Genomic DNA, 13,968 nt, shown 5'->3' with positions numbered 1-13,968 from the left:
TCTTGATTATGTTCTACAGACATTGCAGATGACGAACATGTCCATAAAATTTACCAAATGCAAATTTTTCCAAAAGGAAATTAAGTTTTTGGGTCATGTGGTGTCTGGTTCCGGGATTAAGGTCGATCATGATAAAGACTCAGCTATTCTACAGTTTCCTGTTCCTCAAAACAAAAAGTCACTTCGCAAATTTTTAGGACTGGCATATTGGAGGAATCTTTTTATACATGGATTTTCAGATATCGCTAGTCCATTATATCATCTTTTACGCAAGAATGTGCCATTTTATTGGACACCTCAGTGTCAAGAAGCTTTCTTGTTATTAAAGAATGCTCTAATTTCAGCACCAGCATTGAGTCAACCCGACTTTGAGTTGAGGTTTTGTGTTTCTGTTGATGCAAGCCAGAAAGGATTGGGTTGTGTACTTTGGCAAGTTGATAATGATGAAATTCGTGTCATACAATACGTCAGTCGTTCTCTTAGAGGAGCAGAGATTACATATAGTACACACGAATTGGAATGTTTAGCTATATTATTTGCTCTGGAGAAATTTGCTATATATCTTAAAGGAACTGATTTCAACTTATATTCAGATCATAAGTCATCAGATCATCACTTAATTATCGTCTTACGAGATGGGCTCTCAAACTTCAGTGTTTTGATTTCACGTTATATCATGTCCCAGGAGTTTCGAATAATATTGCTGATACGTTGAGCAGATTTCCGCCTTGTACTACTTATTCTGCACTTGATGATAAATTATATATCAATCAAGTAATTGTGGAAGATTCACAATATGATACATCTTTTATTTGGTTAAAAGCTCAACGAGCAGATGAAAAATGCAATAATATAATTTCTCACCTGGAAGATAGTACAACTGACAAAGACTTCTCAAAGTATCTTCTTCACAACAAAATTCTTTTTTATAAACCCAATTCAGATGAAATTTGTAAACTTGTAGTGCCACGTGAGCTTATACCTTTGGTATTGCACAAAATGCATGATTTATATGGACATTTTGGTTATCAGAAGGTTTTAACAGCTTGTAGAAGAGCATATTTTTGGCCGTACATGAGAAAATCAATTAGAAATTACCTGAAAGATTGTTTAGAATGTGCACGAACAAAGATTGTAGGTCGGCCGTTGCGGAGAGATGAATATCACGTCGTTTCTCACCAACCACACGATTTCCTCTCTATTGATTTAATCGGAAAATTACCAAGATCACGTACATATGAATATCTCCTCACAATTGCAGACGTTATGTCAAAGTTTGTTATGATTTATCCGTTAAGAAAAGCGACTTCCAGGGAAATTATCAATCGTTTTGAAGAACAATATTTTAAACATTATCCTGTATGTAATGTATTATTATCAGATTGTGGAAGCCAATTTACATCAAATGAGTGCAAAGCCTACATGGATTCAAGGAAAATTAAGCATATTACTACCACTACATACAATCCGAAATCTAATACTATTGAGAGGTACAATAAGGAGATTGTTAGGTTACTGCGATCATTCTGCAATGATAATCACACCAGTTGGTATCCAAAAATAAATTCTATTATTCAGTTTTTAAATCATTCATGCTCTTCAATTACCGGATTATCTCCTAGTGAACTTTTCTTACATGAAGATATGAAGGACTCAATATTTGAAGAAATCGGCTGGCCACAACAAATTAAATCTTTGCCATGGAAACGCAAATTGTTTTTAGCAGAAATCAGGATTAGACAATCTAGAAGAAGTAGGAAGATTAAGAATGCATTGAACTCGATCAAACTTCAAACAGGAGATTTGGTTATGATAAAAAATAGGCAAGTTAGTTCTAAAATTAACAGCCAGATTCATAAATTGTTCAACTTGCATATTGGGCCATTCCTTGTCAAGGAAATTAAGGACAATAATGCAATTCTTTACACAATGAACCAGCAATATTATGACAAGGTGAACTTTTCAAACCTTCGAGTGTTTAACTGTTCGGAAGAAAAGAGGAATCAACTCTTGTCTGAAAATTAAATTTATGAGAGTAGATACTGGGAAAAGGAAACCATTCTGTTTATTATTTTGTACATTTGAATGTTCTATTATAGTCTGATTTGTTATTACCTGTTAGGCACAAATCTGTTTAGGTGCAAGTTGTTGTCGAATGTCAGATAATATTGTGCATTTGTAACTTTGTTTTAGTTATGTTGATAAACATCTGACTGATTTTTAAATGAAAACTCTTCCTCGCTGTTTCATAGTTTACATTTTCCCGGAGGAGGGGGAATGTTGTGACTGTCCTGTGGATCCTCACAATATAATTAATTATATGTTTATTGAAACTATTAATTTCATAGTATATAATCACTTATATTAACGTTTAAAAAATGTATAATTATTACTTTGTACAACATTAATTATGTTTTATGTTATTTATTGCACTATACGCTGTATAAACGAGATATTTGGAATTCTAACGTTCCTATAGCAACAAGAATCAATAGTAATTATGTGGTAATGTGTGTGACTAAAAATGGAAATATAGGTAATAGTGAACTGCATATTGCTCAGTTATTTCACTAATAGAATAGACCCATAGAAGTTGTATCTTCACCTTCGCGTTTTAGTTTCAAATATTTATGAACGAAATGTAATCGTGCAAATTATTGACTTGTGAACGTCACAAAGGTTTTACCAGCAAATCTTGTATCACATCCATTACCCTTTAACACAGCACTATCACGGCAAACACTAACACCTAAATAAATAATAAACACAAAGCACAGCACGAAGCCAACGACTACACGCATTCAGTTTCACGCGCCAAACTTCTGTTGTTCTGTTCCTGGCTCAGAATGAAATTCCCTATGAATGATAAGAAAAAAATCCCTTTCCGAGCTCGAAATGAAAGGTTTTAAAAGTTCGCATCATTGCAGGCCAGAGCCAGAATTTTATTTCGGGATGGGGATCATCCCTTATTAGCAGCCACCACATAAAGTTGAAACAGTGGGGTTAGAAGTTCTGAAGACGAATCTCAGATTATTACAACGTGTTATGCAAGGTGTTTAATCCTGCTAATGAAGTAAAATTAATTACCACTATACACTTTTTAAATTAGATATTGTAGGATTTCGGGGAGGGGGGCTTCAGCCCTCCGAGTCCTCCACGTGACTACGTGCCTGATGTTATTTTTTTGTTGTATGTTTAATTCGTTCATCTTCATCACTAAGAATCTAAAGAGGCGGAATATAGCAACTTAAATTAACTAATATATATATATATATATATATATATATATATATATATATATATATATATATATATATATAATTAATTTATTTTTGATATCTTTCCCTTTAAAAATATTCAGTTCCGTGAAAGAAGTATATTCTCGCTGCTTTTGAAGATTAGAGAGGAGAAACAATCACTATTTTTGTAAATACAAGGATGGGGGGGGAGTCAGCATATAGGTGCTTTAATTGCTTAAGCTTTGAATTTTAATTTAGTTTGCGTCATCTTCAATATTTAAGCTTTTTCCTTGTGATAAATTTATGTTCAAGTAACAGAAATCAGCAAGACAGAAGCAAATGTAAAGTGAAAATTGGCGTAGAATTGGTTTGCCCTTGTTATTCAATTTTCCTGTTCTTGTCACTCTACCGGGTATGTTTTTCCTAGTTCAGCGGAGGGAACGGATAAGGCTCTGGAGGTTGAGAGCGTGACCGGTGGACTCTCACCTCCGCGCCTGAGAAGCAGCGTTTCCTCTCTTCTCTCTCCTCGCCAAGGGTTGTAAGAGAAGCGGGAGGAATGACGTCAGAGTGAGATTCCCTGAAGTCATTCCACCGGCTGGAGAAAGGTTCCCGGACATTCAGAGGCAAACGGTTGGAAGCATTCGCGCGCTGGAAGCAAAGAAATGTATGCATCGAAATTGGTTTGGAAGAATATTGCGAAGAAATGTATATATATATATTTTTTTTTAAAAAAAAGGAATACAGCCGGGTCATCTGCGATTACCAAGATGACCCAGAGTATACGCCGCTGCTGGTGGATTGCATTGATCAGGAGAAAACAATCACATCGCAGTCGTACTGTGAAACACTACCAAAATTAGACTTGCCGCCCAGAACCAACGAAATGCAATGTTGCTCTCAGAAACTGTTCTTGTCCATGACAACGCTACACAACACACTGTTGCCCTCACCCTCTAGACGATTCAGAGTTTCGGATGGAAACTTTTTGACACGCTTCGAATAGTCCGAACCTTGCACCTACACCCTGTATCGGTTATCTCTGGAGCAAGGCCGAGCATAATTGCAGAGAGGGAGAAGAAGGAGGAATAGTATGGGCAGAACAAATCAACTGTAACTGCAGTTGCTTTCACCCCTTCCACGCAATCCCGCTCCCTCTCACGTGTTCACTGGTGGAGCCGTGTTGCATCACTACTTGCTCAGAGACTTGTTTTTGTTCGCTTGCTTCAGAGATAAATGGGACAGGGTACAATTATTTGGTTGGTTGATTAATTTGGTGTTTTAAGTTCACTGTATGCACAGTAAGTGTAATCGGGACTGGACGTGCAGTTTAAAGTGGGATCTGAATCACTATATGCCTCCACCGGGTATCGAGTCCCGGACCCCTTCATTACAAGGCGACGACGCTACCACTGCCCCATTGGGGAGGCCCTACAGGGTATAGTGACTCTCGCGTCTTCCTGCACCTGAACAAGTGACAATTGTCTTAACGATTTGAAGAAACTGATATGTTGAAATCGGTAGTGTTGGACAGGATGAACTCCCAGGTGGTGAACGTCTATGCAGAAGGTATAAAAAGCTGGTTCCTCGGTACTAAAAGTGCTTGGAAAATAATATGAGTATGTTGAAAAACGAAGTGGATATCTGCGTGTTTCCAATCATTAATACAGTTCTGCTACACTTGTTTTCTACTTTGATATCGTCAATTGGTCCTTTCTTTTCAAACACTCTCGTATTATGTTAGTAAAATTTCAAGAAAGCTATGTTCAACCTCATAAAACGATGTGCATTACGTTTGTCGTATTTTCCAAATCAACTCTTACAGACAATTTGGTAGATTAATTCTAATTCCCTCAAAGTAAACGTCTCACGTTCTAAACAAGTTCAGACCTCACGTTTAGCCGAATTGTACATTTTCTTCATGTTTTGGACTAGTGTATAAGATCCGATGTCGTTGCTCCGAAAAATCACAGTAAATTCACGGTCAAAGTGATCGGAGTTGTGGTGGCGATAACTCTTCTCCCCCCAGATCTCGAGGTGCGATGGGGTTGTGGGGAGCAGGTACCGTCTGGAGCTGTTGGTGTGTTAAAATTTAAAGTAGGATGATCATATACTTAGTGAATTAAAAATGTTACCTTCTAAAGTCGTCCCCAAATTGTTATCCATCAGGAAACCTTGTTTCTTGCGAAGCAGAGACTTAACAGACTTTGATATATGACACTGGCGTTAGATCCATAGGTGTAGCAGATATTAAGGGAAGGTATTAACCACAGAAAAGACGCGCGGGCTGCATATGTAGCGCATGACTTTATTTTTCTAAAAATTGAGAAATAATTTCAAAATTAAATTAAAAACAGTTTCTTGACAATCGTATGTCCTTTCGAACATGTTGTATGGTGATTACAGCAATTTTTTTTTTAAACGTGACAGTTTGGTTAAAGAAACAAAAAGATAATGCCAGAATTTTTCAGAAAAAGTTAATTCAATTGTAAAGTCCAGAAAGACAATTATGATAAAAGATACTTAAACTGTTTTCACATATTTATTACATCATTTTGTTAGCATCAATTTAGTAAAGGCAATTGTGCACAAAAATTTACAATAAAATCACAAATATTATGTAATCATCGTAAAGTGATATATTACGCGAATTTGATATTTGAAGCAAAGCGAAAACATTGTATAAAATTCAGTTTTTTGTAGTCCAAAGTATTCAATTTAAGTTCAAGCTCTGTGAGAAAATACAAAAGCACACAAAAGAGCATTTTGGAAAGGAACTTAAATATAAAATGTGCATGTAATGGACGAAACTCAAATCCTATTTTCTTGTGTGAATGCAAGGTAAGTACACTGTAGCAGAATAACAAAGAATGCGCGAATTTCAATTTCAACCTTGTTTCATTACAGCTGTGTAGATCAGTATAAATATTACCATAAACGATAATAATTTTCAAAATGTTACTGTCGAGAAAAAGCTCAAAACACTCCCGTTCAGACTGGGTTTTTCTTGTTTCCTCTTGTGGCCCAGGCAAGCACAAAACTATATTGTGTGATCATGTGTGTACGCTGGGACTTTCCAAGGATGTGTTTTTGTTCCTTTTAAAATTGTCTTTGGGAAGAAAATATCTACTCAAATTGACTCCATCTTCATCAGTGGATGTCAGCTGATCGCTCTGATCTATATCTTCTCCATTATCCTCCAAAAGGGCTTCTGTGTCCTAGAGGTGAGACTCCTCACTGACGTCTTCATCTTATCCATCATCGTTATCACTTGGGATAACGTCTTCACCTTCAAGCTGTCATCAAACCATTGCAGAATACATTATTTATCACTGGAAGCAGTTGATATCAATGGGCTGTATGCTTCTCCCTGAATGGCCTGAATAGGCGCACGGGCTGCAGATGTAGCTCAAGCCCTAACAACGCAGAGCCCTTAACACTTAGAAGTGTATTAGAACACTTAGGAGGAGAGGAGGTACGAAGGTACTGAGAGCCACGACTCTGGCTCACCAGATGGCGTTGCGCGGCAATGAAAACAAATTTGTTGATCTACGTATGTAGCCGCCGCGCCTGTTCTAGGGTTAAGATGCCGAGTTACCTTTTTCATCTGCCGAATAAGCTGCTGAAAAACTATTTTGAGATGAATAATGGGTCTCTCCGATGACGTCATGTTGAAATCAAGAAGTCTCGGGTCCTACACCCTGCGGATGGATGCGATGTTCGAAGTTTCTATTGAGCATTTGCTATTAAAATACACTTGTAGCCATAGACTTTCGCAACACAAACAACAACTTGAAAGGAAGCGAGTGTTTCAGGATCTAGGTGCCCCACTTTTGTTGCTGGTGACGGGACATTTTTCGCAGTCTCAATTTGAAAATCCCACAACATATATATTGGATATGTAATGTGAACTAACTATATGGCAAAGAATTAATATAGAAATTTCAATGACAATGTAAATGTAACACAAGTATTGGGTTGGTGCGAATGAAATGTCCGCTTTGACGTCTGGTGGGAAACTCACCTCAACAACACAACACAGGGATTGACTGAGATCACGGGTCTAACGTCATAAACTCTGTATACGTCCAGCAAACAGGCTGAAGCACCCAGACAGTCAGGAGGCAGTGTGTTGCTGAACAGGGTCGTCTGAAAGTGCACCATGGAGAACACACAATTGCGAGTGATTTGTCTTTACGAATTCAAACTGGGACATTCTGCTCAGCAAACCACCAAAAACTCTAACAGAGAATTTGGGCCAGGAATAGTAAATGAACACACCATTCGCAGCTGGTTTGTCAAATTTCGTTCCAGTGACACAGCATTGCAAAATGAACCCTGTGGCCATCGACCAACATCATGTTCAGATGAGCTCCTCAGGAACCCCGTGGAAGCGGACCCTCGGAAAAGTGTTCGTGCCATTGCAGACGAGTTAGGCATACACCATACCACTGTCTTTCGGCGGCTCCGTGCGATCGGTAAAGTGAAAAAGTTGGACTCATGGGTACCACATGATTTGACACCGGTCAACAAGACTCGCCGTCTGGAGGTGTGCAGTTCTCTGAGGGTAAGGAATAGTCGGGATGGTTTCCTGCATCGGATTGTCACTTCAGATGAAAAATGGATCAACTATGACAATCGTAAACGACCAGGACAATGATTGGATGGTGATCAACGTCCAGGGCGGTTTCCGAAACCACCTCTCCACCCACGGAAGATGTTGTTGCTGGTATGGTGGTCTATGATGGGTGTGATCCATCATGTCTTTCTCAGGCGAGGTGAAACCATCAATGCAGATCGTTACAGTGCTGAACTCCATGAAATGCACCGCAAACTTCTCCGCAAGCATCCAGAAATGGTCCACAGACATTGTGTCCTCATGTTGCACGACAATGCTCGCCCACATGTGGCGCAAAGGACGGTGCAGGCTCTCCATGAGTTGCAATATGAAACCCTTCCTCATCCAGCATATTCTCCCTACCTCCCTCCCACTGACAACCATCACTTCCGGCATCTCGATCACTTCCTGACAGGGAAGACCTTCGCTGATGATCGGGCGGTACAACATGTCGTTGAGGAGATCTTTGCATTGCACACTCCAGACTTCTCTCGCCATGGAATCCAATTGTTGGCTGAGCGATGACAAAAGTGTGTGGCTGCAGACGGCGACTATTTTGATTAACCAGGTATTTTAGTTTTGATTTTTTTGGCCTTTGGCAATGACGCACCTGGGCCGGACATTTCATTCGCACCAACCCAATAGTATGAAAGTTTCATAAGGAACAGCAATGAATCATGGCAAATATAAAACAATATCACTAGAGAATTATAGGATTATTTATATCGCCCTTTCTAGGAGCTGGAGTAAGAGATATAAAAGAAAATGACCTACAGTGGTTAATGATGAGGAAATAATTCCATTATAGCTTATTGGTATACTTTTAGCAGTGTGTGGTTTTCAGCCTATACACGAATTCTCCCATGTCATTATCTTCTAGACAGTTTCTCAAGAGAAGAGCTCAATCGAACCTTATTTTTTTTCTTTTTATAATATTATTGAATATCTTGCAGTCTGTCCCGGGAATCTCTTGAGGAAACAAACGAAATCAAGTCCTGTGCAAGTAGGACTAGAGAGTGTTCAAAAAAAGAACGCGTGAGATAGGAAGTAAGGGCATGAAGGGGAAAATGCGGGTTCAGTTCCCAACCTTTTGGAGCAGCGCGGCATGCTTTGCTCCGCCCAAGGTCTTCTTCCCTTATCTATTGTTACGCGTGCCTTTCATCCACAGTTTTCTGAGAAAGAGTAGCAATTTTATTTATGTATTGTAATACTGGTTGTGTGACTTAGAGGTTTCCGTAAATGTTTCGTTTTAATGTCAGATTATTACATTTGATTTATGTTGGAATGTGTAGTTCAGTAAATATTATATTTTGTCATTCAAGATGAACTTATATTATGACCACACGCAATAAATTAATGTGCCGTGCCATGATGTTCTAATTACATTTTATCACGAACTTCATACAGATAAAAATGCAATAACACATATCACAATCTTACCACTAATGTTGGTTTCTGTAGCGAAGAGAATGAAGAGACTAAAATTGGTAAACGCTGTAAGTGCCACAATAATTCAAACACCGTTTTCCACGATAAACTGTGAAATGTGCCATGAATTATAATGTGGTAAACGTGAAGAGTGGCTGGTAGCCCTCTAAGTACTTCAAAGGGCGTGTAAAGAGGTCACTAGTGTGAACGTTCTTACGGGCTGATGTGCGGAACGATGCGATTTCCCAACACTTTCGCTTTTGGCACTTACAACGTTTACTACTTTTAGTCCTCAAATATTTACAAAAACATTTTGATGACCATTAAGACCTTTGAATTTAAACGGTCTTGGTAAGGCTTAAGTCAATGATATTCTAAAGTGATATGTTATGTAGCCAAAAATAATTTTCAATGAGCTGCCACACAGAAAATTATACATTACCTACTGCAAGAGCCTCACGTCACACATTAAGTAATATATAGTGGTATTTAAATTTAACATGAAACTGTACTATTCACTTTTCCAGAAGTTTGACACTCCATTGGAGGAACCGGTGGAAGAATTGAGGATGGACAATCAACTTGCAGAAAAAAATACATTTAATATAATTGATTCCTAAATACTGTTGGCTGCTTGGCTTTTACACATTATAAACCTTTGTAAACAACGTCTCTATTATTAAATTGATTCATTCAGATTTTAAATTATAAGTTATGGAATTGTTGTGTGAGACATATGTGCTTCCTGTTTTGTATATAAATTAATTTGTTATTACATGGAATGTCTAGGTAACTCTCTACCGCATGTATAACTAATGATTCTAAAATGTATAAAGTAGGAAAACAATCAGTTTGGTGAAATATGTTTAGCAGACCTCCTTGAGTAACAAATGAGGAGTCCGTTTTTATTATAGCTTTGTCCAGTCTTTTGGTGGCCGGCCCAAATGCTGCCAAAGGAACTGGGGAGTGGCGAACATCGCAGACAAACCAGACAACAACGTTGGTTCCGAGATTTACGACGTCTCGGGAGGACGTGCTACACGCACCTCGTCCTACAGGCTGCTGTTTTGATATCACGCTGGGTTGGTCGCTTCCCTGCTCTTCACTTCCCCCTGCCAGCATATAGAGCGCCCGCCGAAAGACTGAACAAGAGCTATAGGGTTCAGAAACTTTGGGAAAGACCAGGCACTTTAAAATCCCTTTGAGACAGAAAGAAATCGAAAATATGTTTGCTGTAAAGGTTTCACACTGTTCAATAAATGATGTGCTGCTCCACAGATTGGCTCACTTGTGAATTTGTTAACCCAGAATTTCCCTTTTGAGTTTGAATTTTTTTCATTTCAAGGAATTGAAATTACAATAATAATTGTTATTATTATGAAGTTGTTGCCGAGGTTATTTTGCATTAATTACAGTGCACAAAAATAATATATAACATTTATCACTTTTCTAGCTTTCTTAAGTTTTTGTAACTGCATAATAATTAACATTAATCTGAACAAAATAAAAGATTGTTAATTTGAGAGTGTAATTTGAATTGTCTAAAATTTACGTGCATATGTTAGAGATAAGATGAAGTAGACTGTTCTTATCAGTAGGGTGTACACTATATTTCTGTCTTACGAGAACAATGCGCCTTTGTGAGACAGAGAAAAATCGGGCGAGGCCAGGACAGCTCAGTAGCTCAGTGGTTAGAGCAATGGCACGGTATATCAGAGACTTCTCTTCGAGTCCTGGTCGAACCCGCATTTTTCGCTGAAAATATCTACGTTGGTATATATTGTTGAAAATTAATTCTCATATGTTTTCAGCAAATTAACAATATTTTTTAGAAGAATGTAATTGCTTTTATTTGGATACATGCTAACATAAATTTATTAACCCAGTGATATCGTACATGATTAGTTTAGTGCAGAAAACCTGGTGTAAATACATCTTACGGTTTTCATGATAAATATTTTCAAAGTTTGGGTTGTTCGACTTTTGAAACACACTGTAGTATGCACAATTGCTAGTAGATAGTTTCCTGGTGCCTAGCTTTAAAGAAAATTTTTCGAGCACTGTATGTATATATATATAGTCCTGGAAAGGAACAAGGCCATCCCCGATGGCGTATGGCAGCATTGTCGCCTTGAAATCAAGGGGTTCCGGGTTCGATATCCAGTGGATGCTCATAGTGGTTCAGATCCCACTTTGCCCTGCAGGCCAGACCCGATTAGCCTTATTGTGCATAATGTGGACTTAAAACCAACTCAATCAATAAATAAATTGGAGAGGAACATCAATTTCTTCTGTAGCCCCCAATAGTCTACGGATATACTCTCGCGAAATACACAGCCATTATTCGGGAAACTAAATGTAGAATGAACTCATTAGCTTAATGGCTGATACACCAAGAACAATGTTATTAGTCTTTAGATTTGTAAATTTGCTCGAAGAAAATTGATAAGTAAGCCTTTTAGATATAAAGTGCTGCAACCAGGTTTCCAAGTCTTGGCAACAGTGCAAATATAAAATGTATGCATATTGAGTTCAAGCTAGGCTTCTCATGTATACAGTTTGTACCGGAATTGAATCCGGTATCTTTTAGTTCAAGGTTCGGCAGGTTCAACAAGGGGTCCCGGGTTTGATTCCCGATGGAGGCACATAGTGGTTCCGATACCACTTTAAACTGTAGGTCCAGTCCCGATTAGTCTTACTGTGCACAAAGTGGACTTTAAACACCAGTTCAATCAATCAATCAATCGAAAGTTCAAGATTCGATCCCTGGTGGTCAGGCTGGTAGTCAGAATTTGATTTCGGAAGGGGTTTATCCCTTATCGGCAACCGCCGTCTAGAGGCGAAGTTGTTGGGGAAGGAGCGTAGCAAATGCGCTAAAGATGAATTTCTCTGTATATTGCAACTTACTATATAACAAGATGTTTAATCCTTTTAATGAAGTAAATTAATTGCTAATACACATTATTAAAATCAGATATTTTTAGCATTTCGAGAAAGGACTGCAGCCTCCGATCCCCTTCCCTGGGTACGTGGCTGCTTGTATTAGTTTCAAAATTTGTGTGCTGTTCAACATCATGAGGACAATTTGGGAAATACTTGAAAGCGATATGGAATCAAATTCTCCTCTTGAAAATAAATGTGATAAACACGTGCAGCCGAATGAAATAACTCTTCGCAGGCCCTGTCCTTCAATATTAATTTTACTGACGAATTGTAAGTTTTTCTGGGCCTCCTGGATGACTCAGTGGTATCGTCGCCGTCTTGTAATCAAGGGTTCCCTGGTTGGATTTCAGGTGGAGGCACATAGTGGTTCGGATCACATTTTAAACTGTAGGTCAATTCTCGATTAGCCTTACTGTGAATAAAGTGGACTTGAAACACGAATTCGTTAAAACACGAATTCTATAATTGTAAGGTTTTAAAAGACATAAACATGGCTTTTTATCCATCATACAATTTTTTCGTCCTTTCACCTACTTTTAAAGTTTTTCTTACTAATACAACCTTGGTGACAATGAAGTTCGACCAGAAAGGAATACGTGATTAAATGCACAGAGGCATAGGCGGTGGAATTGGGTGACCCGCAGAAGTGACGCATGTGTGTAAGAGGAGGCGTGTGAGCAGGCAAGAATCGTGATCCCAGCATGTTACACCCAAGGTCACGTAAAGAACGAAAACGGGGAACAATACGCGTGACATTGAACTTCGACCAGGCACCAGACCCATACGGAAATTCCAGATAGTGGCGCATTCGACGGAAGCATGACGTCACGGTCACGATAAGGGAGTCCGCCGTATATAAGCGCGTGCTGTGCACCGAGGAACCGCAGTGCATCATCACCATGGCCAGGGGCAAACCAATTGACAACACCGTGAGGAGAAGAGTGGTGGAATTGCAACGGGATGGACTCAGTGAACGGGAAATAGGGCGCCAACTGAACTTACCCAAGTCAACCGTCCACTGCATCATCAAACACCACCAAAATACGGGTACTACAAAGCCAGGTAAGGCCCCCGGTCGAAAACACCTGCTGAGCGTGCGTGACCTACGGATATTTAGGCGCTATATCCAGACCAACAATCATGTTTCTGTGGCCGAATTACGACTGTGGACTCGAGAACGCTTTCACATTGAAGTGTCAACCAGAACCATTCGCCGTTACCTACAGCGATGCGGTTACCGAGTGTACAAGGCGAAACGTAAACCCTTCCTTTCCATGTTGAACAAAGGCAATCGACTACGGTGGGCACGAATGTACCGGGGATGGACATTTCGCCAGTGGAACAGGGTTTTGTGGACGGACGAATCCATTTTCAATGTTGTGTACGGGAAAATACGGAAAACAGTCATTTGTCGGAAGGAGGAACAGAATGAAGCAAAATGTTATGCACGTCGGGTACAGAAACCTGCGTCATTGATGGCATAGGGATGCATGACGGCATCTGGGGTTGGCCCACTACACGTCTGTGAGGGCATTGTGAATGCACACGCCTATACATGCATACTGGAGCGGCATCTTCCCACAGTGCGAAGGAACCTGTTCCACAGGCGGCGTCTCATCTTTCAACACGACAATGCCAGGCCTCATACAGCGGGGCTGACAAGAGAATGGTTGACTCGCCATCACGTGCAAACTCTGCCATGGCCACCATCGAGTCCCGACCTCTCGCCCATTGAGAATGTGT

General features: G+C 39.4%; 1 protein-coding gene across 1 annotated transcript in view; it reads left to right on the top strand.

Moving 5' to 3' along the window:
• LOC145991370 (sodium-coupled monocarboxylate transporter 2-like) overlaps window positions 1-10,510 on the top strand; it is a 78,981-nt gene extending 68,471 nt beyond the window's left edge. Inside the window, exon 5 of the mRNA XM_083127363.1 lies at window positions 9,810-10,510. Coding sequence (XP_082983489.1) covers window positions 9,810-9,902 — 93 coding nt within the window. The 3' untranslated portion in view covers window positions 9,903-10,510. The remainder of the gene's footprint in view (window positions 1-9,809) is intronic.
• The last annotated feature ends 3,458 nt before the right edge of the window (window positions 10,511-13,968 follow it).

The sequence above is a fragment of the Lepisma saccharinum genome, chromosome 8 (genome assembly GCF_977018435.1).
Source record: "Lepisma saccharinum chromosome 8, izLepSacc3.1, whole genome shotgun sequence".
In the NCBI taxonomy this organism is placed as follows: Eukaryota; Metazoa; Arthropoda; class Insecta; order Zygentoma; family Lepismatidae; genus Lepisma; species Lepisma saccharinum.
This window is presented reverse-complemented; position numbering and strand designations above follow the sequence as displayed.